The sequence below is a fragment of the Trichoplusia ni genome, chromosome 16 (assembly GCF_003590095.1).
Source record: "Trichoplusia ni isolate ovarian cell line Hi5 chromosome 16, tn1, whole genome shotgun sequence".
In the NCBI taxonomy this organism is placed as follows: domain Eukaryota; kingdom Metazoa; phylum Arthropoda; class Insecta; order Lepidoptera; family Noctuidae; genus Trichoplusia; species Trichoplusia ni.
This window is the reverse complement of record NC_039493.1, coordinates 9,242,057-9,270,045: the sequence shown is the minus strand read 5'-3', so window position 1 is coordinate 9,270,045 and position 27,989 is coordinate 9,242,057. Positions and strand designations below refer to the sequence as shown.

At 37.4% G+C, this 27,989-nt stretch overlaps 1 protein-coding gene across 2 annotated transcripts; it reads left to right on the top strand.

The window, feature by feature from the left end:
• LOC113502169 (dynein heavy chain 8, axonemal-like) lies at positions 1–27,237 on the top strand. Of its 2 annotated transcripts, XM_026883587.1 has the most exons (92): positions 1–564; positions 646–756; positions 834–945; positions 1,025–1,167; positions 1,572–1,773; positions 1,983–2,146; positions 2,763–2,939; positions 3,017–3,120; positions 3,195–3,414; positions 3,524–3,670; positions 3,786–3,925; positions 4,019–4,103; positions 4,302–4,447; positions 4,913–5,057; positions 5,261–5,359; positions 5,519–5,645; positions 5,725–5,827; positions 5,905–6,070; positions 6,237–6,372; positions 6,535–6,646; positions 6,735–6,799; positions 6,898–7,057; positions 7,155–7,287; positions 7,457–7,574; positions 8,033–8,175; positions 8,259–8,439; positions 8,616–8,823; positions 8,936–9,065; positions 9,137–9,300; positions 9,388–9,531; positions 9,634–9,744; positions 9,856–10,010; positions 10,107–10,192; positions 10,553–10,752; positions 11,047–11,218; positions 11,437–11,685; positions 11,809–11,943; positions 12,118–12,246; positions 12,364–12,569; positions 12,671–12,809; positions 13,075–13,285; positions 13,360–13,516; positions 13,589–13,782; positions 13,864–14,029; positions 14,118–14,219; positions 14,288–14,510; positions 14,591–14,720; positions 14,795–15,012; positions 15,097–15,233; positions 15,314–15,366; positions 15,457–15,664; positions 15,739–16,000; positions 16,078–16,200; positions 16,301–16,418; positions 16,646–16,741; positions 16,919–17,025; positions 17,102–17,265; positions 17,349–17,549; positions 18,030–18,170; positions 18,252–18,356; positions 18,434–18,618; positions 18,698–18,831; positions 18,921–19,052; positions 19,143–19,345; positions 19,508–19,622; positions 19,951–20,127; positions 20,221–20,388; positions 20,533–20,633; positions 20,704–20,902; positions 20,977–21,188; positions 21,263–21,401; positions 21,534–21,718; positions 21,844–21,970; positions 22,040–22,175; positions 22,264–22,481; positions 22,633–22,875; positions 22,967–23,102; positions 23,187–23,340; positions 23,443–23,562; positions 23,639–23,699; positions 23,811–23,990; positions 24,086–24,198; positions 24,277–24,362; positions 24,438–24,699; positions 24,766–25,005; positions 25,085–25,252; positions 25,333–25,474; positions 25,583–25,772; positions 25,885–26,006; positions 26,095–26,256; positions 26,361–26,500; positions 26,535–27,237. In XM_026883587.1, the coding sequence occupies exons 1-91, from the start codon at positions 274–276 to the stop codon at positions 26,484–26,486; spliced, it is 14,010 nt and encodes a 4,669-aa protein (XP_026739388.1). In that variant the 5' UTR covers positions 1–273; the 3' UTR covers positions 26,487–26,500; positions 26,535–27,237. The 2 variants fall into 2 exon arrangements, with proteins under 2 accessions (XP_026739388.1, XP_026739387.1); XM_026883586.1 differs by having other exon boundaries at positions 26,361–27,237.
• The last annotated feature ends 752 nt before the right edge of the window (positions 27,238–27,989 follow it).

Below are 27,989 nucleotides of genomic sequence, written 5' to 3'. Positions count from 1 at the left end.
GTGAAACCGACTTTGTTTTATACTATATAGTGATGATGTAGGTCCTTTATAATCTTGATCTTATATCTAAAATCTATTAAATTGTAATGATTTTATTTGTCCATAATTGCAGTGTCGCGTCGCCAGGAAAAAAATAATAAAATTTAAACATCGAATTTAATGTTCACTGTGTTAAGTTTGCTTGATTTCATGCCAAAAATATTTACGTTGGTATAGGTAATTGTTAAATAAAGCAAAGAACAAGATTACAAGAAAAATAATTAAAGAAAAAATATGGCTGAGGCAGAAGGCGAGAATTCGGCCGATTCAGAGGCTTCTCTTGAATCGGATTTTGAGGATGTAATAAGCATGATGGACGTAGTCAAAAGAAGGATATCATCTGCGAGGCCGTCACAGTTCAATTTCACGTTGCCAACGACGGAGACAGCAGAACGAGTTGATGTAGACAGAACGGCTCTAGAAGCTATACTTGACGTCAGTTCTCGATTGTACGATATGCAGAAGAGAAGTAGAATATCGATGAGCACGCTGGCATTAGGTCATGAGTCCTACAAAGACAAGCAAGTAAATAAATTGAATAATTGAGTTAAAAATAATGGGTTTATTTAGTGCTAACTTCAAAAGATTAAATTGATAATTTTGTAGGCGAAGGCGAAAGTGTATCGTCACCATCGCATGAATGAACTGAGGCAACCCCACAAGTACCTTTTAGAAAATGCAGCTGTTATGTTAAATAGGACAACAGATTACGTGCTTGTAAGGATTTTCAAAGCTGTACTTATATACTTAGAGTCTGGTTTGTTATTATATTTTAAACCATATTATATTTGCAGGACGGCGTTTATGATGCAAATATTCACATAGACTTATTAGACAGTGCGATAGCCGAAGGTGGGAGAAATTGTATCATTGTATGTGATGCAGTACTCCCTCCAGTCAAGATGGGTACTCTTCCTAATTTAACTAACATCTGAAATATGTATAAGTGGCAAGTTTACAAATGTAATAAAAATTGTAATTCTAGAATCAGGGCGGTACATCCATAATCAGAAGAGTAAAATTGAAAGAGCATACATTTCTGATGCGGCTTCCATTGGGACCCTGGGCAAGTGTGTTGCTCTGTACAGAATAAAAACAAATGCAATCGATAGCAAAAATGTAGCTGACGTAAGTAACTAATGAAAACTTGGTAAAAATCTGTCGCAATGGCGCAGGTTACGGACCATGCCAATGCGAGAGACTGCTGCTTTTTGTAAATCAAAGCAAATAATTAAGTACTAAATTTTATATTGGAAAAATATCGTTTTATTTGTTGGGTCATTGGTGAGTTTTAATTAATATAAGTAGGTTTAGTTATCCATGCGCAAACCTTCATTAAATGCGAATAGGCTTTTGCCCCGAAAATTGGGACAAACATAAGCTGGGAATATAAAAGTAGACACTATATAATGACTAAGTTGGTATAACAGTACTGTGTCTGTGCTGTGTAGGTACCTATCTACATCAACCTACATCAACCTATCTAGGTACCTACATCATCGTTGTACGTAAACAGTTGATTATTATTCTAGTCCTACTATTACGTTCAATTTGACATAAACCAAGAAACGGAAAACGTTGTGTCAGCTGTTTACAAAACGTTGCATCGAGTCTACATCCCGGCACTGAAGGCTTGCAAAGCTTGGGGAGACCTGAACCCTCCCAATCCTTTCAGCGAAGAGATTATTCGAACATATATTCTAAAGATAATGCTGTTTGTCGACTATCTTGAAAGTAAGTTTAAAGAAAACCTGCATATAGGTACTCAGTAAACTTATGAAATCTGTTACACTAAGAAAGTCTATTGTATATCTATTTATTATGAAGCTTGATATCAATTTATTTAAAAAAATCCATGACCTGAAACAGACCCTTTGATTCTTATTTAAAAAAAACATTTCTTAATAAAACTTATAGTGACGAATAAAATCCATTTTTGTTAGAGACAAAAACTGACTTGGATTGTTGCGCAAGATTTAAAATTAATTATTCATTGTACGAAGATGAGTTATCTGATCACGATAAAATGAAACAAGCAATAACTAAGACACAAGTTTTAGAAGAAATATGTTCATATGTCAAACAATGGATGAGGCAAATAACTATGGTAATGTATTCTGCGAGCAAACCACACATAATATATAGGTAGATATCAGAGCAAATTCATCGGATGTGGTCATCCTGCTTCCTTTTCCGTGGAATCCAAACCTGACTTGAACACTTAGCTTGATAATAATATCAGTAGTTATAATTATTCCGGTTTTTATCCCAGAGTATAGTATTTCAAGGTGTAAGGAAACCTATAATGTTTATTTACTTCTTAATTCATGACTTTTACTGTTACTTTAGGGGAACTTACAAAAGCCCCCCGCCCCCTATTAAGCCCCCCGCCCCCTATTCCATGGACCCGAGGCGGAGGCGCGAGCGAGTGTCGGCGCGCGCCTCTGAGGCGGTGCACGGGGTAGGCAAACACCTCACTACCCCGTGCACGAGGCGAGGCCTGGACTGACCGGGCCAGCACTAGTGCGGGGCTGCGGAAGAATTTGGACTCCCGCGGCCCCGCGTGCCCACGTGCGAGGAGACACCGGGGGGTTTTAGCCGGTAAGAGTCCGGCACACCCCTCCGCCTCTCCCCGGGCGGAGGAAGTCCATGAGGATTTCCCCCCGAAAAAAAAAAAAAAAAAAAAAAAAAAGGGGAACTTACAAACTATAACAATTTTGCAGGTTTTAGTGCAGAGTCAACAACTTCGGCGGGAGCCTTCTAATATCGGGCCACTTGCGGAGTTAGACCACTGGCGACGACAGTTAACCATTTTCACGTCTATTATTGAGCATATCAAAAGCGAACCTACTGTGATGTACATACATACTTTAATACGAGCAAAGTCTAAACTTCTTAAGGTATTCTTGTGTCTATTACGGTAAATATATAACTTTCTGAACGAATCAATATGAAAAATATTCCTTCGTTTTTTCAGAAGTGGAAACTGTTGGATAACAACATAACAGACTATTACAATGAAGCTTTTGATAACGTGAGGTATTTGTACGCGTTGGAGAAATATTGTGAACCGTTATATAGGTAAATTAATAATAGGTCACCAAAATACAGTACCTACAGCAATATATTGAAATATAACAGTCACTTGTCTACAGGTGCGATCCCTACACCATGCAGCAATATATTCCCGGTTTATTGTACACCATCCGCATGATATTCGCGACCTCTCGTTACTATAACACCACCAAACAGATCTCCACACTGCTCGTGAAAGTCACCAACCAAATCCTGAACATGTGTATGGATTTCTTGACAAATCATGGCAAGAAGAACATATGGAATCAGGATAAGCCCAATTTTATTGACAAGGCAAAGGTAGTATAACCTTTCCTATTTATTAATGTCTCACCAACATTTGTACCACGAAGAGAAATAAAATAAATCCCATAAAAATAAAAGTGTAATGGGCATTGTGTCTTTTCAGTTTTGCTTGAGTTTATATAAGTTCTACCGTGATTGTTATTTTGAAACGCAAAGAGCTATGATTGAAGCCTCCGACGAAAGACCATTTGATTGCTCGGAAATGTACATATTTGGGAAATTTGAAACGTTTCGTAAGAGACTAACCAAAGTAAGTTCAGTAAACTTGAAGAATTTTCTCTCGAGATTTACGTCATATCACTGGCTACAAAGCAAGGTAGTTATTACTGGATAATTGTACTTATAAACTTTTCTCGAATTTCTAGATAATCGACCTCTTCCAAACCTACATAGCTTACTATGTGCTAAATAAAACCACATTGGAGGGTGTTGAAGAATACGCAGCTAACTTCAATAAGTTATTTAAAATTATTTCGACCAAGACCTATGACGCTCTCGACCACAGGTCAGATTATGACATGTAGTTGATAAAAGATAAATACTTAAATTATTTTTATTCAGTATTTACAAATATTTTTAAAACCTTTTTTTAGAACAGGCGTCCAGATTTCGACAAGGACTATAAAATCTATAAAGATGCTGTGGCCAACCAGGAAATATTACTTGAGAACTTTATGATAAGCGTAATATATCTTTAAAATTATTCTAACTACCGTGACGCCTGCCACCACCCAGTGGAGTTGTGGAAGTGGGACAGCGCAATACGTGGCGCAGACCGGCCTCTCTTTTACACATTTGCAAGTCTTACCTTGAAGGGTGGTGGTAGGCTCTAAGTGTTACCTACATAAAACTATAAACAGAGGTTATTATTCCATTTACAGAGTATCAAAAAGTGTCCGAACACTGAAGTGGCGTTGCATCTACTAACGAGATTTGAGAAATTGAAATTAGACTGTTTATACATCGAAGATCAGTATTACGACTTGATAAGTCTGTTTACTTCTGAGATAGAATCAATTCGGGATCGGTAATGAAGCAAGAAATATTATAAATATAATAATACTAGCTTTTCGCCCGCGTCGAGGTCGGTTATATCGCGTTTCTAAGAGAACTCTTAAGTCCGAGATAAAAATTATCCTATGTTCTTTCTCAAGGTCAACTCTATCTCTGTACCAAATTTCATTAAAATCAGTTCAGTGGTTTAGACGTGAAAGCGTAACAGACAGACAGACAGACTTACTTTCGCATTTATAATATTATATAAGTAGGGATGTTAACTTTACCATTCCTTTAAATGTAATAACAAGACTTTAAGAGTAAGCCCATTGAAAACAGACATTGATCTAGGTCGTGCAGTGCGCTGTCTCGTTACTACGACTTCAAATTTAAGGTGTTAGACCAGTAGGTGGTAGTAATTTATAAATTGTACAAATATATGAACTTAATTAAAAAAAGTCTTGACAAGTTGACTAAAAACCCACTATTAATTAAGGTACAACGAAGAAAGGGATCAGCCAGATCTAGCTCGAAATATGCCACCAGTTGCAGGGCGCCTCATGTGGATAAGATTTTACCACAACAATATTAAGGTACCGATGCAGATATTCAAGCAGCATCACGAAGTCATTACACACACGGTACGTAACCTACTTTATCTACTGTAACGTTTATTATGTACTGCTATTTTTCTTTTTTTTTTTGCAAGATGGTTTTATCCCTAATCCCTTCTCCTAAGGTCTTAAAATTGACCATTTATTGACTTTTTAAAATATATTCGTGAGTTCAAAAAATCGTGAATTTATTCCAATTTGAAGTTTTAGGCTCGAGATCTATATTTCAGAATACTCAACGATGCGTCAAGCTCTACAATGTAATGACTATTGTTTTCACGGAATACGAGTTGATTTATCATCATTCATGGGCAGAAAATGTTGGGCAGGTAACACTACGTGAATCTTTAAGCCAAGTTTACAGTAATTTTATTAAATAACGTTTCATTCCTGCCGTTAAAAGTTAGAATTCAAGTTATAAATAAAAGAGCCGAGCTATGTTTCACCCCACGTTTTGGTCTTGTAACGTATTATTTTTAACTCTTCAGGTGAGACTTGGTTTGGTTGCTCCCCTTCTAATACGTCACCCAATGACTAACATGTACATAATTAATTTCTCAATGTTTATACCTGAGTGCATCAGAGAGGTCGAGTATATGTGGCAGTTAGGACTTCGTAAGTTACACACCCTAATTTAGCACTAACTGTATAACTATCTAAGAATCGAATACTTCATAAGTGCTTATGATTTTAGGCGTACCCGATAGCGCTCAAATAGTAGCGTTCTGCAAAGATAAAATTCTGGGAAATTATGAAAAAATAAAATATCTTGTTGAAAGGCAAAATCAGATAAGGAGGTATTATTTATTACGAAATTTACTTTTTTCTTCTAATTCCATGGATTACTGTAAAAAAGAGCTTTTTGAAATTCAAGGAATATGCCGAAACTCTACCTCCCGTTACTTCGAGCACAATTGATAAAGCTGGAGACAGCGTTCCAACCAGGGTTGTCAACAATAACGTGGACTTCTCTAGAAATACCCTCTTATTGTGAAAACATTGAAATGGTTCTGGATGAAGTGGACTTGTTCGTTAAGGAGGTAAGAAGACAAAAACACTTTTAGTTAATGTCCCTGAGATTTTTTGGCATTTATGCTTCAACAAATGATTTTGGTAGAGACTGCCTGGGACTTATGGACTTACGTTACTTTGGTAAACTTGTCTTTATTAGTAATACCGCTTATTAAAATAAAGCCTTGTGTTTAGGTGGTGGACATCAAAGAAGCTCGCATTGATGCAATATTGTCGTCAATTTCAAATACAATGCTGGTTTACTTGCCGGACAAGGCAGTCGATCCTACAGTTCTTTACGAAGAGAATTTTGTGAGGCGTGATGAAATAGGTAGGTTCATTTGGTACGCGCTGGTAGTAGATGGTTTGATCCATTTTATTAGTTTTGTTTAGTTTTTAATTCTTTATTAAGGAGGTAGTGTTAACCATGGACATCGACTAGATTAATGACCGATTGATCTAACTTATAAATATTTGTCTCTTTTTTAAACAGCTGCAGATCTGCAACAAAAATCATGGAACGCTGAAATTGCAGTAATTGAACTCATACATAAATTCTTAAGAAGTGTGCCTTGTAAAGAAATACAAGCTTTAAAAAATAATTGGTACATACTTTGCTGTAGTATTTTTTTCAACGAATTGAATGATATTTTATATAATTTTATTATAGCCTTATTTTGGTTTTATTTTAAGGTTGGATATAGAGAAGGTTCTAAAACAAGTGACATCAGCGACAAGGGTGTTTCCTGAAGACGCGGGTAAACACGACTCTGTTGAAAATTAAGGAACGATAATAGTTGCGATTCCTTTTAATATGTTAATCATAATACTCTCAAAATATCTAATATAATTTCAGCATTTATGGAGGTAGAAAACATTGATCGATTTGATGTAGTGCCCACTATCAACGAATGTAATGAATTGTTTGCGTATTTTGCTACAAAATGCTTAGAATCGCTTATTAAGTGCACACGCCAAAGCCTTGATAAGTTACGAAAACGTGCGTCTGTATCGAGGTAAGCGTAACAATACATAGGTAAGGGAAGAACTAATTAATGTCTTGTGCAACCGGAATCTTAAAGCGTGCATATATTAAAATATCTCATTTTTTAGTTTTTTAACAATGACCATCGATCCAGATGAACAGGATCATCTAAGACCGCTCATGCTGACAAACATGTTTTTACAAATACCAAGAACTTTAATTAAGCCGACTTTAGACGAGATTCAGACTTCGTTCTCTCAGGTGAATAGTTTATAGTAAGAAAGTGATGTATTGATGATGCTATTATGTATTTGATGCTACTTTCATTATATTATACTCATGATTAGTACAGGCTAATCACTCAGAAAATTTCATGTTTTTTTTAATCTACTTGGACAACGGTTAGTTACGGCAATATTATCGGTTTTAGGTGGTTTTGAATTGTATAATGGATATACACCGCAATGTGTTCATTTGGGGGCAGCAAGAACTAATAAAGAAAGAGAAGTTAGCCGGGGCAGCACAGGCTACAAAACGTAACGTCTGTGGTAAGAGAAACGCTTTACAGATATCAAGACACGCGGTAGATGGTAGATTTTTGACTTCAACAGCAAAAGATGTGAGATCTAAATGTGTGCCAAATTCAACGGTCAGTCTAGAAATTCATTTATAATAATATCATAAAATATTATCATAGCCATCATAAGGTCTGACTTGTCTAGTTTTCATACACGATTTATATACGATAGCCTTCGCAAGTTTTGAATCTGTTACTTTATTACTGTTACTAAAATTTGTTTTGGTGGTAGGACCTAGGTATCGAACAGTTTATGAGAATTAGGTAAGTCATACCACAGGATTCTTTTTGTTTCGCCGAAATAAATTCTCAAGAACTTGATAATTCAAAATACAAGTATTTTTTTTCCCTCCATTAACAGCATAATAGTCTACCTTCCAGCCTTCATAGTGCTATATTTTTAAGTTGTAATTTAATTACTCTTTTTAGCTGGCTCCAGGTCTTGCTCCAGTGTAGGTGGAGTTAAGAACTACTTTAGAATGGTGTCAGAACACAAAGACACCGTCAGATGTGTGATGGCGTTACAAGGCATGATGTACATGTATAAATTGGATATTGAAAAACTCTTGAAGGTACTTGAATACTTAAGCTTATTAATATCCATCGGAATTATATACAATTTCAAAATGATAATTTTAGCGTTTGCTTTTTGTAGAGTTACCGCAGATTCGCCTACATATGGGCTGAAGATCGCACGCAACAAATACAAGAATTTGTTGATTCAAATCCTCTTAATGTTGTTATTAAAGACCATCTGAATACATACGAAGCACAGACAGATGAAATCCTAGCTTTACCTGAACGACACATAATTGGATCTATACAAATAAATATGGGTAAAAACGTTTGAAAATGTTGAAATTCAAAATCTGTTCTTGCGTCTCTATTTTATCTTTGACCGTTGCACTTTAATATGCCCAAAATATAGAACTATTCTATTAAAAGCCGATTATAATTATTTTTAAACCTAACGGATAAATTGAGTGTCTGTGTTATATATTATTGATTTCAGAGCGTATTAAATTAGCGCTGCAATTGGAATCTATAGAGTGGAAGAGAACCTTAGGTAAACTACTGTGTCAAGCTTACAAGGAGCGAGTGATAAAACTGATGCAATTCATAAACGACCGTATGAAAACTTTGAACAAAAAGATAAAAGATTTGGATGACGTCAGAATGGCTATGATGTGCCTCGAGCTTATTAGAGAAGAATTTATTGGGTAATTATTGCATTTTTGTTTCTGCTACAATAATAAAACTTCTTCAGTACAATCTATGCATAGCCACGTTGTAGATGTTAGCAAATAATGTTCTTATTTAAAAAAATTAAAGGATGGACATGGAATTGGACCTTGTCGAAGAAAGTTACGCAACATTCCATCAATTTAATATCGAAATACCAAAAGAGGATGCCGAACTCGTCTCCGGACTACGTCAATCTTTTCAGTATATGCTAACAACTGTATGTTTGAATTAATATACCATATGATTCCGAATTTGTAAGCAATATAAATTAATTCATGTTTTTTTTAGTCTCAAAATGTACAACAAAAGATAGTGGATATGCAAGGTCCGCTACAAAAGGAACTGACTGAAGGCGTAGCAACATTCCTGGCAGATGTTCTCAAATTTGATGCAGATTATGAGGCATCAGGGCCCATGACGCCTGGTCTATCAGCCCGAGATGCAAGCGATAAGTACATATCTTATATTTTTCCTAGCAGAACAAACGTCTAACTTTGGGTTTAAGACAGCCATCTCATTCCTGTTTGTGACTTTTAAAGGGTCATACTGTTCCAATCAAGATTTGATGACCTGTGGCGACGATTTGAAATGTATTCAAGCGGTGAAAAGCTTTTTGGGATGGAAGTCCAAGATTATCCTATTTTACATCAAAAGAAAAAGGAATTTAATTTGTTAAACAAATTGTAAGTGTTACCTGATCAGTAGATTTTGATCGATAAACTTCACGGTATAGAATTCATTGAAGGTTCACCAACAAATTACTAATTAAAGATTTTTGTTAACAGGTATAGCTTATACCTGGCTGTAATTAATTCTATAGATGGATATTTTGAAACACCGTGGGTGGACATCGATATTGAACAAATAGTTGCACAGCTCGCTGAGTTTGATGTCAGGTATAATATTGAAGATACCTTGTCCTTTTCTGTTACAACCCGTACCCGAGCTCTTAACTCCACTCGCTCTCTTCTTCTTGCCACATATAAAGATTTTAAAATTACTTGTAGATGCCGACGATTGCCAAAAGGTATGAAGGACTGGCCGGCGTTTATCGTACTGAAGCAAAAGATAGATGATTTCAATCAGACTTGTCCGTTGTTGGAGTTAATGGCGGACAAAGCGATGAAGGAAAGGCATTGGACTAGATTGGAACAGCTTATGGGTTAATAAAGAATGAGAATTAACTATCAACGTTCATATTTGACTAATGGTATATTCCCTAAATCTAGGAGAAATATTATGTCTTTTCCTATTTCAGATTGTGAACTGGATGTGACGTCGGAGTCGTTTACTTTGGCACATGTTATGGAGGCGCCCCTCTTAAAATATAAGGAGGATGTTGAAGTACGTACACGTGTTAAGTACTTGAGCATCTAATTAACAAAAACCTGTCAAGTGCGAATCGAACTCGCGACAATGACTGCTCCACACAAATAGGCTGAAAAAAATATCACCCATCACATTTTGCGATCGTGACAACCGTTTGTATGTTAAAGCGTCAACAGAAATACTCCATATGAGAAAATGTTAACTTTCAAACTATTTTATATTTACAAGGTATAAATCTGGTGACAGACGGACCATGTGAGAGCTTAGCCTTAATTACAAGCTTCTGTCTTTACCCTTTAGCTTTGGAACCCTTAAGAGAAGATCTTCTTTCATGTTCAGCAATTTCTTGATTTGCCGGCACCGCAATTTTTTCAGGACATTTGTATAAGTGCCGTTAAAGAAAAGGATATAGAAGCTAAATTAAAGCAAGTGAACGCCGACTGGGCGGTGATCGACTTGTCGTTTGCAAATTTCAAGAACCGAGGGGAGCTCCTAATTAAGCCGCAGGATACGCTCGATGTCATTACCCTGCTCGAAGATTCTCTAATGATCCTTAACTCGTTGGCTTCAAACAGGTCTGCAAATTTCGCAATTTATTCATTCATTAAGATATATTTTTAATAATCGTACCCTTTTATCTATTTCAAATGATTTTCTTCGAGTTTAATCAGATTAAATGATATTGCGTTTTAATTCTGAATAACTAATTCAAACCATTTAGCTCTTACATTAGCATCATCTGGTGTTCGTTTTTATGGTTATTTCTCTGGCTACCTAAAAAATCGTCCAGTAAAACGGTCATAGCCTGCGTTTAAAATAACTGTATAGAAATGTATAATATTCTTTTCTATGACGGTCGCTCGTTTTAGATATAACCCACCATTCAAGAAGAATATAATGCTTTGGATTAACAAATTAGTCAGCACCAGTGACATCCTAGAGAAATGGTTGCAAGTGCAAAACCTATGGATGTATTTAGAAGCTGTCTTTGTTGGTGGAGACATTGCGAAACAATTGCCGGCGGAAGCGAAGCGATTCGCGGTGTGTTTATTTTTGCATTAATGTATAGAGAAGTAGAGTTTTATGCAAGTTTTCAATCTTTCTTATAAAATTATATAATAGAATTAGTTGCAAAAAAAACTCTTGATGGTCATACATTTATCTTGGCGACTATTATAATGTCTCCATCATTGTTAGATAGCTGTCAAGCTATAGTGCTTGAGAAAAGTAAACGTTAAAATAAATGGGAACATTTCCAGGGCATAGACAAGACGTATGTAAAGTTAATGTACCGTGCCCGAGACATAGTAAACTGTGTGGAGACGTGCACTTCAGACGACACCCTGAAGCAGCTCCTCCCACATTTATACGAACAGCTGGAAGCGTGTCAGAAGTCACTCACCGGGTACTTGGAGACGAAGCGACTTATCTTTCCAAGGTTCTTCTTCGTGTCAGATCCAGTGCTGCTTGAGATACTTGGACAGGCATCGGACCCTCACTCCATACAGGTTATATTATCTCTTTAGGATAAGCTAATCTGAAACATTAATTTGGGTTTAGTCAAATAACTGTAGATATAATGTATGAAACTGTACTATGCGAAAAAAGTCAATTTACTTTGTGTGTTTCAGCCTCATCTACCCAGTATTTTCGACGCAATTTATACGGTTGACTTCGACGATAAGGATTGTATTGTTAAAATGAATTCTGATAATGGGGAGACCATTAAACTTGAAAAACCAGTTGCATGTTTGGGTGGTGTAGAGGTTTGTGTTCAATAAAAACAAATCTATTATAAAAGTTTTTTTGTATTCTTGACCCCGTTCCTATTAGAAGTTAAGGTATCTAGTATGAATTCGTACGAAAACGCCTTAGGTAGTCTAATAATTTCAGTATATCTCAAAAAACAATAAATCAGGAACAATAATTTAATTTTCCAGAGCTGGTTGAATACTTTACTGGATACAATGAAAGATACTGTTAAGAATGTTATAGCTAACATAGCTCAAACGATGACTGGAGATCCAGAATTTGAATTCTTACAAGGATTTTGGAATTTTCCAGGCCAGGTTCCGCTTCTTGCTCGCTACTAACTATAAATGCTGCAAAAGTACATTTAGGTTTAGATTAGTTTTGACCTCTTTAAATAAAAAAGTACTACTTTGATTAAAGCTGTGTCCTTTTAGGCTGCTATATTGGGGATGCAAATTCTATGGACATCTGATGCAGAATATGCTCTTAAAAAGTCAAGAGTGGATCGCTTTATAATGAGAGCAACTAATCAAAAGTTTCTCGACCTACTGAACGGATTAATTGATCAGACTGTTAAAGAATTAGTTCCATTAGACCGAACTCTAATTGAAACTATGATAACAATTCACGTACATCAAAGGCAAGTCATATAATGTTCTTTAGGTTTTAAATTATTATGCAATCAAACTTTTTTTTTTAATGCAATTATTTTCAATTGTTACTAATTAAATTTAATTGCAGAGACATATTCGACGATTTAGTGCGAATGAGAATTAAGTCGCCGATGGATTTCGAATGGCAGAAGCAAGCTCGCTTCTATTACAATGAAGATACTGACGACTGCCTGGTATCGATTACGGATGTTAATTTTCTGTATCAGGCAAGTGTATTGCGAAATGATAAGTAGAAATAGGTAGTTGGTTTTATAGAGAATGGGGTTGGTTATAAAAATCGTTAGGACTCCGCTTGTAGTATTGCGGGGTGGTCGAGGCGGCGGTAGGTAAGGGAGCGGCAGAGTTTTTACTCCTCGGGAGCCGGTGAGTGGTGAACTCCAGTCAAGTCACAACCTCCGTAAAGGTTTCACATTATTGCCGCTGCAGGTGCGCTACTCATTAAATTTAAAGCAGATACCTTGTTTGTAATAGAACGAGTATCTGGGTATAACGGAGCGGTTGGTGATCACGCCGCTGACGGATCGCTGCTACATCACACTATCGCAGGCCATCGGCATGAGCATGGGCGGCGCGCCCGCCGGGCCAGCCGGCACCGGCAAGACCGAGACCACCAAGGACATGGGCCGCACGCTCGGCAAGCTCGTCATCGTCTTCAACTGCTCCGACCAGATGGACTTCCGAGGTGCCTCCCTTTCCTAGCGCTAACGATCTCCTCACCACTGTATCACACTCACTTACTCACGCTTCGCGTACCAGGTCTGGGCCGCATCTACAAGGGCTTGGCTCAGTCTGGCACTTGGGGCTGCTTCGATGAGTTCAACCGCATCGAGCTGCCCGTGCTGTCTGTAGCTGCGCAGCAAATCTACATTTGTCTGACGGCCAGAAGGGAAAAACGAGAGTTTTTCATATTTAGGTAAAGCCTAATCTGTATTCGTATGGAAAGTCATTGTTAATGCAAGAAATGTTATATATCTTCTTTTTCCAGTGATGGCGATACTGTGAGTTTGAACCCTGAGTTCGCTTTCATCATCACCATGAATCCTGGCTACGCCGGTCGACAAGAACTGCCAGAGAACCTGAAAATTCAGTTCCGCTCCGTAGCAATGATGGTACCGGATAGACAGATTATCATTCGAGTCAAATTAGCAAGTTGCGGCTTCAAAGATAACATCGTGTTAGGTATTTACTCATTATTTTTAGAAACTGGTTTTGAAATGTGAGTGTTAGAATAAATTTATATATGATGTTGTCATATTCCAGCTCGTAAGTTCTTCACGCTGTACAAACTGTGCGAGGAGCAGCTGTCGAAACAGGTGCATTATGACTTTGGATTGAGGAACATTTTGTCTGTACTGCGAACAATGGGTGCGCAGAAACGAGCCAATCCAGACAGTACCGAAGAGAACATAATGATGAGAGTACTGAAGTTAGTAACAATGTCGGAATAGAAATACAAGATTATATGGAAATTACTCTGTGAACGAAATTGTTTAAGAATGATTATTTTATTACAGGGAAATGAATGTCTCTAAATTGGTAGACGAAGACGAGCCTCTGTTTATTTCGTTAATAGAGGATTTATTCCCTGGCATGAAACTAACTCAAACCGTTCAGAGGTACAGTGAAAAAAAATGAATGTAGCTCAATGGAAATAAACAATGTTAAACATTTTAAAAATATTTAGGGAAATGCAGAACGCTATCAACACCGTGACATCACGCACCGGTCTTGTGAACCATCCTGACTGGAACTTAAAGATCATTCAGTTGTTCGAGACGTCGCTGGTGCGGCACGGTCTCATGACGATGGGTCCCACCGGCTCGGGCAAGACAACCTGCATACACACTCTCATGGCAGCGCTTACTGAACTGGGGAAACCGCACAAGGAAATGAGGATGAACCCAAAGGTTGATATTTTGTGGATAATTTGATGGTTCGTAATGCCCGTTTGAAGTGAGGTTGATCTAACCACGATACTAACTTTTAGGCAATCACTGCACCACAAATGTTTGGACGCTTAGATGTGGCAACAAATGATTGGACAGATGGTATTTTCTCTACTTTGTGGCGAAGAGCGTTGAAAGTGAAAAAGTCTGATACAACTTGGATCGTCTTGGGTATGAAACAGAAACTATTTAAAGTTTAAATAGGTAGTTGACTAAAAACTTTGCCAAAAATAAATGCGTTACAGATGGCCCAGTGGATGCTGTGTGGATAGAAAATTTAAATTCTGTACTGGATGACAATAAGACCTTGACACTGGCGAACGGAGATCGTATATCAATGGCACAGAACAGTAAGCTGGTGTTTGAGCCAGACAACGTGGACAACGCCTCTCCCGCCACTGTCAGTCGGATGGGCATGGTGTTCTTGTCTTCATCAGTGCTTAAGTGGCAACCTATACTGGAGGTAACAGTTTGGATCGATATAAGACTTGCTTAGCTTACGTATTTCTTAAAATGTCTTATTTGACCAATTTTGTTTTAATAACAGCGATGGCTAAAGACTCGCGAGCGGCGGGAAAGTGATGTTTTGAGGCATGCGTTTAACAAAGTATATGATGAAGTGCATACGTTCGTGCAACAGAAGCTAGTGGCTAAAATGAAACTTTTGGAAGCCATATACATAAGGTGTGTGTTCTTCTATGATATTTATGTAATAAGCAGTCTATTCCTAAAACAAAACTAATGATTTCCATATGTCTGCTTAGACAATGCATAGATGTGCTAACTGGACTACTACAAATTGAGGTTCCTGGTGGCAGTAAGTGCTTGTATTCTTTTCATCATCTTTTAACAGATAGTTATGTGTTGTGCGTAGTTACAGGCCTTTAGTATAATGAATGTGTTACAGAATCCCACTCAGATCGACATCTTGAGCGGCTGTTCGTTTTTGCGATGATGTGGTCTCTGGGCGCGGTGCTGGAGCTGGACATGCGCACGCGCATGGCGGAATTCATGACTAAGCTGCCCGTCAAGATGGACTGGCCTGGTGCTAAGTCTAAGGAGTGGATAATGCCTTTTGAGTACATGGTCAATGCTACTGGCTTTTGGGAGCACTGGTTAGTGTGATAAATCATTATTATAAATATTTTTTTCAGCATGGTTGACAAGTGATAGCATTTTTTGCAAACAGGTCTGAAAGTGTTGAAGATTATATCTACCCTTCTGACAGCGTACCAGAATACGCATCAATTCTAGTTCCAAACGTGGATAACGTGTGTATTACGTTTCTGATCGATACTATAGCTAAACAGGATAAGGCTGTGCTACTAATTGGAGAACAAGGAACTGCTAAGACAGTCATGCTAAAGAGTTATATGACAAAATACGATAGCGAAGTAAAACTGTTCAAGATAATTAACTTTTCGTCTGCTACTACTCCAAATATGATGCAAGTGAGTTTTTGGTGAACAGAAACTTATCGAGTGTTTCTTCTTATGCAGATAAGATATTGATTTTAAGTAAATTGCAGAGAATTATTGAGTCTTATGTAGAAAAGAGAGTTGGAATGACGTATGGACCTCCAGGCGGAAGAGCTATGACAGTGTTTGTAGATGATATTAATATGCCTGTAATTAATGAATGGGGTGATCAGGTATGTTACTTATCAACAACGTTTGCCTATTTCGTTGACTTCAGGCAGATCGTCGCGGTCATGGTAGTTTAATTTAATGATTCATTTTAAAATCCTGTAGGTCACGAATGAAATAGTGCGACAAATGATGGAATGTGGCGGCTTTTATTCGTTGGACAAGCCCGGCGACTTTACAATTGTCGCTGATATCCAAATGTTTGGAGCCATGATACATCCCGGTAAATACTATTGACTCAATCATATTTCATCAAATACCTAAGGAATTCATCCAAAGTCTGCTTTAGATTCAAGCTACCGAATATCCTGGCCTGTAGTAAAGTTTGGATGAGTTAATTTCGGTATTAAGTCTTTACGGGTCTCCGGGGGTGAATTAAAAGTTGCAATACTTATTATTTCTTGTATTATTAACAAAAACAATGAGGAACTATATTTTGTTAATTGGCAGGTGGTGGACGCAACGATATACCTCCAAGGTTGAAGAGGCAGTTTAATATTTTCAACTGTACACTTCCTAGCAACGTCTCCATGGACAAGATTTTTGGTATGAACAAGGTTTTATATCATGTCCTTATAAGCTTTACAACCTTTTCTCTGGTTGAAACGCTACGCGGGCACAGGTCCGACATGAAAAGGCCCTAATGAGAGCTTTAACCTAAAATGTGATGGGGTATCTACTATTTATTATTATGATTTAATAACATCATTTTAATAATTTCAGAAACTATTAGTGCTGGATATTTCTGTGAAACACGTTTTGATAAACAAATTGTAGACTTTATGCCACGACTTGTGTCAGTAACGCGTATCATCTGGCAACAAACTAAAGTATGATATAGGTTTTATTAACGTATGTATATTAAGCAACATATTAAAGGCGTAACCCACTCAATATTTTGAACAGGTTAAAATGTTGCCAACGCCATCAAAGTTCCATTACGTTTTCAACTTGAGGGACCTGTCTCGTATTTGGGAAGGAATTTTGTTTATTAAAAAAGAAGAGCTATCTTGCATTAAAACGGCACTCAAGCTATGGTTCCACGAATGCTTGAGAGTTATTTCAGACAGGTATGTACCAAATTATAAATAAAATATTTTTGCTTACCACGTACGAAAAATAAAACTAATTTGATTTTTATTTCAATACCAAGATTTACTACATTCGAAGATAAGGATTGGTTCGTAGCGAATTTCTGGAAAACAGCTGCCGCGGAGTTAGCGGATGTAGAGAGCGAATTTCCTGAAGAGGAAACTTATTTCGTAAACTTCTTACGTGAACCGATCGAACCTACCGGTGAGGAAGACGAGGACTTTAGTCTAGACGCTCCCAAAATATATGAGGAACTGCCTTCGTTAGTATTCCAATGCTTCTCTACATTTTTAAACACTTAAAATATGGGTTTCATATGGTCGTAACAGCGTTTCATGTGTATCCATTTAGTCCGCTTGTAACCTATTTTAAACAATAGAATATTTAACAAAAAAAAAAAGTTTAATTCGACACAAAAATTTCTAACAAACGGTAAATACGTATTTTTTATTATATCTTGTGAACAAGACAATGGGGCCGAGTGAAATAAAATTTCGTGTTACGTCACTTACCAGTACACTTTTTACTAGTAAGTGATGTTACTAGCCCCCACTACCATACATTTAATATCGTTAATTGCTTTAAATCTTCCGAACAAATTCATGATGTGATAAAAAGAAAATACGTATTCCATAGTTTTGAGAAACCTGTCTGACGGACTACTTAAAGTTTTAAGTCAAATACCCTATTTATTGTACCAACATGTCTGACACAAATGCCTGCAATTACTTTTGTATTACAGATGGGAGTTTGTGCTCAGTAAACTAGCATCGTTCCAACAACTTTTCACTGAACAGATTAGAGGCTCTCGGTTGGACTTAGTATTTTTCCATGATGCTATGGTTCATCTCTTTATTATCTCAAGAATTATTAACACTCCACGGTAGGTTGCTCCTATTATACCTCTATCCCGTGGCAAAATACATGATAAAGATCTCGGTATTTAATGTACACGTTTTTCCAGTGGCAATGCCTTACTGGTTGGTGTCGGTGGCTCAGGGAAGCAGAGTTTGACGAAGCTAGCTTCATTTATAGCCAACTTTTCGTTCTATCAGATTACTTTGACAAGGTTAGTGTTACGGCAGTTATGAGAACTCGGTACATTACGAAGAGTATGCCCTCAATACGTCCGTTACATGTCTGTAGGTCTTACAACGTGAACAACTTCATGGACGATATCAAGGTGTTGTATCGCGTGGCCGGCTTGCAGGGACGCGGCATCACCTTCATCTTCACTGACAACGATATCAAGGACGAACAGTTCTTAGAGTTCCTCAACAATATTCTGAGCTCCGGAGAAATAGCTAATCTGTTCCCGAAGGATGAGATGGGTGAGCAATATCTATTTTGACTTACACAAAAATATTAATATTATTCATGGAAAAGTAAGAACACTGAGAAATGTTTCAGATGAGATTTTGAACGAGCTAACTCCTATAATGAAAAAGTTTGCACCAAGAAGAATACCTGTTCCCGACGTGTTATATGAATATTTTATCATACGCTCCAGAGCCAACTTACACGTTGTTCTTTGTTTCTCACCCGTGAGTAGTTGAAAAAATACAGTACTTTATTTTGCCTTGTACACAAGTGATTTATTGCCTGGTATTAACTTCATACGTTTGTCCAATAGGTCGGCGAAAAGTTTAGAAGTCGAGCTCTTAAATTCCCTGGTCTTATATCAGGATCAACAATGGATTGGTTCCAAAAGTGGCCTAAAGAAGCATTGATAGAAGTAGCTCATCACTTCTTGTGGGAATTTCAGGTTGCATTTCGTATTTCATTTTAACTACGAAAATAACTAACTAACTAAAAAGTAACTAACTATTGGTAATTTTCTTTAATCGTCTCTTAGGTGGTGTGTTCTACGGAGACCAAACATCATTTGATAGACATGATGGGCATAGTACAGGACAATGTGGCAGAAACCTGTGCTGTTTATTACGACAGGTTTAGAAGACAGACTCATGTTACACCTAAATCATATTTATCTTTCCTAGAAGGTTACAAACGACTTTACACGGATAAACACACGCACATCGCGGAAATGGCCAGAAGGTTTTTATAATCCTTTGCTTACCATTGAAATGTTATATAATATTTTAAGCATTTTAAATTACAGCTTACGAATGTGATAGGTACCTAACTATGAATACATGTTTTGAAGAAAAAAGAATTATAATTGCATATCCATCAACGTAAAACATAATATTTGTTTAGAATGACGACAGGCCTGAGCAAACTAGTCGAAGCTGCAGCGAGTGTCGATGTTTTACGACAGGAATTAGAAGTGAAAGAACTCGAAATCAAAGACGCTACGGCTAAAGCCCAAGAGGTAATATATTTATAGTTTAATCTTTATTTTATGGTTAAGAATTTGACGCATTACCTTCACAAGGGCTTCTGTAATGCGAGCAATTGGATAATTTTTTGCAACATTTTATGAGGTATTTGTGGCGTGTGTCAAATTGGGAAATATAAGGTCGGCGCGCTTTAAACATTAATGTGGTAATAAGTAATCATGTTTATTATTATTATATTTTTGAAAACCTCAGGAATAATTCTATGATATAAAAACATAATGCAAAAAGTGCAAAAACGTATTGCTTTAATGTCCGTTCCCCTTATCCATCTAGTGAGAATTTCCATTCGGTTTACCGTAGGTGCTAGAGGCCGTAGCGGAATCACAAGCTGCAGCAGAAGTGGTGAAAGCAGAAGTCCTAGAAGTAAAAGAGCGAGCTGTACAACTAGTAAGCGTTATAGCAGCTGAGACCGCGGTCGCAGAAGAAAAACTAGCCGACGCCAAGCCTGCTCTCGAAGCGGCAGAGGCTGCATTACTGGTAAGAACTGACGATGTCCATAGGTTAAATACAGTACTGGCACTACCGGTACAGTACTAACTCAAAAACTTCCGTTTACTCTATTTATTACAGACTATTAATGCTGCAGACATAGCGACCGTCAGAAAGCTTGGAAAACCACCCTTCCTGATCACACTTATTATGGATGCTGTCATCTTATTATTTAGAAAACGAATCGATCCCATAAAGCCTGATGCTGAGAAACAATTCTTGACCGCTTCTTGGGCGGAATCCTTAAAGGTTGTAATATAATATATTTAAATGAATACAACTAAACAATACCATTACTTGTTATTGACTCTAACAGAATACTACGCAGTAAATAGATAAGATAATGATGATACTATTTGTACAATTTTATGTGTGTGTCAAATGTTTCAATAGATAATGGCCGATGTGAGACTCCTAAATAACTTAAAGAATTACCCAAAAGATGAAATTAATGCGGAAATGGTTGATTTGTTGCAACCATACTTCAATTACAGGTAGTTTTAAAAGTAAATGAGGACGAGATTTTAAAACAAAAACAAATTGTAAACACTAAAAATGTTACAGCCAGTATACGTATGAGGCGGCCAAATTAGCTTGCGGAAACGTCGCCGGTCTTATATCGTGGACTATGGCCATGGCGCAATTCTACGGCGTCAACAAAGACGTATTACCATTAAAAGCTAACTTGGCGGTGATGCAAGGAAAATATCAGGCAGCCAAGAAGGAATTGGAGGCAGCTGAAGCGCAGCTAGAAGCCAAGGAGGTTCCATCATAATTTGAATGTTAATAGATGAAAACCAAGTTAACACGATAATAATTCAATTCATATTTTGGTAGAAAGAATTGGCAGGAGTACAAAAGCAATTCGACGATGCAATGACGCTGAAGCAAGCGGTGCTGGACGACGCGGCCAAGTGCCAGCAGAAGATGGACGCCGCCACCGCGCTCATCAACGGGCTGAGCGGCGAGCGCGTGCGCTGGACCGAGCAGTCCGCGCTCTTCAAGTCCGAGATCGAGAGGCTCGTCGGCGACATCCTGCTGCTTTGCGGGTGACCAATTCAATTCCAAACATACTAAGTACATACTTTACTCGTTGACACATCATGCACGATATGTTTTTCAGGTTTTTATCCTATTCTGGACCATTTAATCAAGAGTTCCGAGGATTGCTAATAAAGAGTTGGCTTGGAGAATTGCTTAGAAGGAAAATTCCCGTTTCTATGAATTTACATATTACGGAAGAGTTAACTGATACTGCTACAGTGCGTAATGACAGTCATATTACATTAACTTTTCAAATCTTCAAACAGTTTCCCAAAAAATCTATATATATTTTTTGAATCAATTTTTCTAAATGTACTTATTAAGTTTACTTTATGAATATCTGTGAACAGATTGGTGAATGGACTTTGTGCGGCTTACCAACAGACGAATTGTCAATTCAAAACGGTATAATTGTGACAAAAGCGGCGCGATTCCCCCTGCTCATCGACCCTCAGACCCAAGGCAAGATTTGGATCAAGAATATGGAAAAACATAATGAATTAATCGTCACTACTCTTAATCACAAATACTTCAGGTTAAAATTGTCTTATAAAACATGCATTTGACTAAAATATTTTTAGTCTAAACTTTAAGTGATTGAGAGAAAATTAAAGTGTTTACTGCTAAAATTGGCATTTTACAAAACAATTCCTTTTTCAGGAATCATGTTGAAGATTGTGTGTCTTTAGGTAGACCTATGCTAATAGAAGATGTTGCAGAAGAGTTAGATCCAGTGCTTGACAATATTCTTGAGAAGAACTATATAAAAATAGGATCTACATTTAAGGTATTCTTGTTAATCTGTTGTTATTCAAAGCATTTTGCTGGTAATAAACTGCAGTAACCACATGTTTAGGTAAAATTGGGAGATAAAGAAATTGATGTAACGGAGGGGCATAGAATTTACATAACGACAAAACTACCGAATCCTGCTTACACGCCTGAAATCTCGGCTCGAACATCTATTATAGACTTCACGGTCACAATACAAGGTACTAAATTATGTTTAAATAAGCTTATATTTATAGAACGAGTATAGCTTATGGGAAATTGTTTAAATATAAATTATTTATTTCTTAGGTCTAGAAGATCAACTTCTAGGGCGCGTTATCTTAACCGAAAAGGCTGAAATGGAAGCGGAGCGAACTCATCTCATCATGGATGTGACCACTAACCGTCGCAAGATGCAGGAGTTAGAGGCTAATCTACTTCAAAAGTTAACTACCATTCAAGGATCGCTCGTCGAAGATGTGTCATTAATTCAAGTGCTGAATACTACTAAAGCTACGGCTACTGAGGTAAAATAAACTTTTGATGCAGCATTTGTGTTACTTGTTTAGTTTTTACTTTTTGACCACACCAAGACTCAAAACCTACATATCCTCTACATATCCTGTCAAATTCTTCGAATCATTTTCGCTGTTCGTTTTTGTTTCGCCTTAAACTCAGGTTAAAGAAAAGTTAGACGTGGCGAAGGAGACTGAAATGAAGATCAACACCGCCCGCGAGGAGTACCGACCCGTGGCGACGCGCGGCTCGGTGCTGTACTTCCTGGTGTGCAACATGTCGCTGGTGTGCAACATGTACCAGACGTCGCTGGCGCAGTTCCTCGAGCGCTTCGACATCTCCATGGAGCGCTCGCCGCAGAGCCCCATCACCGTGCGCAGGATCGCCTTCATCATCGACTACCTAGTTAGTCGTAGTCACCACAGGCGTCAAAGTTATTGCAATCACTTTTATCTTAAAAAAGTGCAATTATTGTATACTAATTCTCTTATTCCAGACTTTCGACGTCTTTAAGTATATAAGTCGTGGTTTTTATGAAAAACACAAATACTTATTTACAGTACTACTGACATTAAAGATAGACTTACAAAAGGAATATTTATCGTTTGAAGAGTTTCAGACGTTTATTAAAGGTGAGGTGTTTTATTTATGGTGTGAGAATTGAGAATATAAGTAATATTGTGATTGATAAACTTATTCTGCTTTGTAAATCGTAGGCGGTGCAGCTTTAGATCTTAACACTTGTCCTTCTAAACCTTACAAGTGGATAACCGACATGTCATGGCTGAACTTAGTTCAACTGTCCAGTTTAAGGCCGTTCACTAACATATTGGCTCAAATCAATAATAATGAGAAAGGTTGGAAGACTTGGTGAGTCTGTTAAATGTACTCAGACATTTTTTCATAACGCTTATTGTTCCGAAAATAACTGCCGATTGAAAAAGGAATAAACGTTCTTTTCTAATTTCAAAGGTTTGACAAGGAAGCCCCTGAAGACGAGCCGCTACCGGACGGCTACCACACGATGGACGTGTTCAGAAAACTGCTCGTGGTGAGAGCGTGGTGTCCCGACAGAACTCTAGCGCAGAGCTTGTTAGTAACTTACGTACAAATATACTGCTTATATATTTATACCACAGCTTAATCATAAATTATTATTTGTCCATAGGAAGTACGTTGTTAACTCTATGGGATCCCGATATTCTGAAGCTATTATAGTTAATTACGAGGTATGGAAATATGTATTCAATCAATTTTGTACTAATTCACACGATACGTGTAACAACAATTTTCTGTCAAGTTATGAGTCTAACTTTCATTACTGATTACTTTTACTTCAGCATATGGTAACAGAATCGCGTCCGTTGGTTCCATTAATTGGCTTTTTAGCCATGGGCTCTGATCCTACACCATCTATAGAGATGACCGCTAAGCGAATGGAAACTATTTGTTCATCCATCTCGATGGGGCAAGGTCAAGAAATACATGCGAGGAAATTAATCGATCGTGGTCTTAAAGAGGTAAGAGATAAACATTCCTCCTATTTATCAATGAAGTATTAGATGTCAGCCTTTTACAACTTTTACAGCGTTTAAACTATATTCTCCTGTATTAGGGCTTATGGGTACTACTGCAGAACTGCCACTTGGGCTTGGAGTATATGACAGAAGTTATGGAGCAGTTCGGAGAACTTGAAAAAGACCCTGAACAGGTCCACGAGCTATTTAGGTACTTGCGTTCCGAAGTCTTATAAAGTTTTGCATAAGGGTGTTTATATAAAAATTGTCCGTTTTTTGTTTTTTTTAGGCTTTGGATTACTACAGAGGTGCATCCGAAGTTTCCCATTACACTTTTGCAAATGTCTATCAAGTACACTTGTGAACCACCGTCTGGTAAAGTATAATTGGTTTGTATGGTTGGTTTTATATTTGGTTTATAGATATAAACTTGACTGAGACTTTTTGTAGGTATCAAAGCTGGTTTAATGAGGACTTACGACTCGATGAGTCAAGATTTCCTCGACTACAGCGACAGTCCGTTTTATCTGCCTCTTATTTACACCATATCTTTCCTGCATACTGTGGTGCAGGAGAGAAGGAAGTTTGGGCCTCTCGGTTGGAACATTCCTTACGAGTTTAATTCAGCCGACTGGCTAGCGTCTTGCATGTTTGTGCAGAACCATTTGGATTCCTTAGAACCAGGACATCAAGTTAGCTGGACAACGGTGCGGTGAGTCTCAAATACCACATGAGGTTTCAATTTTTTGACGTAATATTAAAATACCTACTTACCTAGTTACATGGTGTCGGCGGTTCAATACGGAGGTCGCGTGACGGATGACTACGACACGCGGCTGCTGGTCACCTTCTGCAGGGTGTGGTTCTCAGATCAGCTGTTCACTGACGACTTCCAGTTCTACAAGGGTTACGGTATCATGAAGTTCAAGAACATCCCAGAGTACATAGAAGAGATTGAAACTATGAAAACAGTAGATCCGCCTCAGGCGTATGGCTTGCACACCAATGCCGATATCACGTCAGTTAATGTTCTACTTTTTTTTATTCTTGTACTGTTATTAAGATTCAACTATTTATTCTTTTGTAAAACTCCATAGTTATCAACGTAACACTACGCAAGAACTTTTGGATACAATAGTCTCTATTCAACCCAAGGAGTCTAGCTCGGGTGGCGGAGAAACTCGTGAAGCCTCTGTTTACAGACAGACCAAAGAAATGCTGGGAAAAGTTCCACCGAATTTTGATCAACATGAAGTTTTAGAGAGGTTAAACAAACAATTTTCAGTGCTATTTGGTTTGAAGTAATGATGAAAAATAACAGAATTTGTTTGGCATCTCTTTTTAGGCTACGTTTCTATGGCATTTTAAATTCCATGGTAATTTTCTTACGACAAGAAATTGATCGAATGCAGAAGGTTATTACACTTGTGAGAACAACGCTAAAAGATTTATTGCTCGCCATTGACGGAACAATTATTATGAATGAGGTAAGAAATTTATAAATTATGAAGAATGCACAAAAACTTACCCAAAAATACCACACCAGACAATTTTCATGGTTTTCACACATGCTTAATGTATTTTTATTATGATAGGCACTTCGGGATTCACTAGACAACATCTATGACGCGAGAGTGCCTCACATCTGGTTAAGGAGTTCTTGGTCATCTTCAACACTAGGCTTCTGGTTCACCGAGTTTTTGGAGCGAACCATACAATTTTCAACATGGTGCTTTCAAGCCAGACCTAACTCGTTCTGGATGACTGGTTTTTTTAATCCACAAGGTACCTACAACAGGAATAATAAATTAAATTCAAACAGAATTGAAAGTTGATCCAAAACAAAAAACCTAAGAAAAATATAATATATTATCTACATATATTCCACTTTTCACAGGTTTCTTAACGGCCATGCGACAGGAAGTTACTCGTGCGCATAAGGGTTGGGCTCTAGACATGGTGGCCTTACATAACGACGTTACTAAATTTACCTATGAGGAAATAAAATCTCCACCACCGGTAGAATTTGTTAAACATCATTACTAAATGACTATTTTCGTCAACAAATAATTTTCAATGAATGAAGTAACGCATGGTTTACTTGCAGGAAGGCGTTTTCGTGCATGGCCTCTTCCTAGACGGCGCTGGCTGGGACCGGCGCAACCTGCGCCTGTGCGAGTCCACGCTGAAGGTGGTGTACACCGTGCTGCCCGTCGTGCACGTGTACGCCATCAACTCCACCGCGCCCAAGGACCCCAAGCTGTACCAGGTGCGAGCCTACTGATACTTCAGCCCCACCCAACCTCAACTGATATTATTTAGTTAGTCTAGTGCCGCTAGTTCTCTCTCATTACTCATGACGCTCCCTCGCAGTGCCCGGTGTACAAGAAGCCCGTGCGCACCGGCCTCACGTTCATCACGCCGCTCTGGCTGCCGACCATCAAGAACCCCGACCACTGGATCCTAAGAGGTGTTGCCATTTTGTGCGATATTAAATAATATATTGTTTTGTTTAATGTATGTTCGATTGCAGGATTGATTCGATTGTACTTTTGATAGTGTTATTTTGTTCAAATGTCTAATAAAATACTAATTTTATTTTTAAATCGATTTTGACATGACGCCCCGCGTCCCTGAGAGATGTGTAATTTTTTGTGTACATTTAATAAGTGGGTAAGTTTCTTCTAGTTGAGCTTTTTTAAGCGTAGGGTATTTCGGCAAAAGGTTGCCTATCATCAGCAATTTTACAAAAAAGCAGGGCCAGTATCCAACAAACCAAAAGAAAAACAGGCGTGACAGGTAGACAATGAAATACGCATTGGTAGGAAGCTTATGTGTATAAAATTATAGCTAAGTTTTTTCCACATAAATTATTTTAATTGCTAGTGTAGAAGAAACAAGAAACAACATAAATTAAGAACAAAAAATGTTATTGGTGGACCTAAAACGAGTCTGCCCACTACACCGTTCCATACCATGACCGTGCTATGAACGTGTCAGGCAAAAAAATATTCTCTATATTAAAAAGGCAACGATGCTGGTCGGTAACGGCACGGGCTAGTGGGCATGGTCGCATACTTTTACGGTCATGGTATGGTACGGTGTAGTGGGCAGTCGCCTTAATACTAATAATTGTTGGAGCACCTTTCCTTAAACGTCGAGCCCTTTCTAACTATTCAAAAAAATAACGGTGCTTCTACTTTTTTAAAGTCGTTTACAAATATTTTTTGGTCAATTGATAGTTATGTTAGGTGCAAAATTTATATTTATATAGTGCACACACCTGGACACCTGCTGCGCTAACGAGGAATCAATAGGTATTCAAAACAAGACATTATAATATAATTTCTTTTATTTCTATTTATCTACACTATATTTATATTGACACGATTTCATTTAATTTTATACATGCTGTTTAGTTGTCAGAGGCTTTTTCATTTTGACATACATGGCACAAAGATAAGGCTTTTTCACAACATGCCCTATATCTATGTATAAATAAACAAAACAAACTTAGATACGAGGCTTTCGGTCGTTTCTTAAACAATAATCGTAATACTTAGACATTTTACTTTGACAATATATATGATTCAAATAGTTTTTAGAAACTTAATATAAATAACGCATATATTTGTACTAATTTTAACTCAATCAATTATTCACTACATTATTTTTGTATTCAGTTTGTAAAATAAATCGATCAATAAATTATTAATAGTTCTAATTAGTATAGTGATCTAAAATAAATACAAAAATTTATATTTCACGTATAAAGACAACGTTTTGGCCGTGATACATGATTTCAAATATAAAAAAAATATAAATACTTCGAAAACTGTAAAATAATCAGTAAAAAAACTATACAATACGTTGGTAAGTTTGCAATAATCTTATAAAGCCGATACGGCAACGGTTCCCTTTTTAAAATTATATTAATAACGTAAAATCCATTGCTACAAAACTTACGTGAATTTTTGGTCAGAGTTAGTAATCATTATAAAA

Excerpts from the sequence above, each read along its gene's own strand:
- LOC113502169 (XM_026883587.1), top strand. The coding sequence starts at position 274 with ATGGCTGAGGCAGAAGGCGAGAATTCGGCCGATTCAGAGGCTTCTCTT. Across the intron at positions 5,058-5,260 it reads ACGAAGTCATTACACACACG|AATACTCAACGATGCGTCAA; the intron begins GTACGTAACCTA and ends TCTATATTTCAG. Across the intron at positions 21,402-21,533 it reads AGTTAACTGATACTGCTACA|ATTGGTGAATGGACTTTGTG; the intron begins GTGCGTAATGAC and ends ATCTGTGAACAG.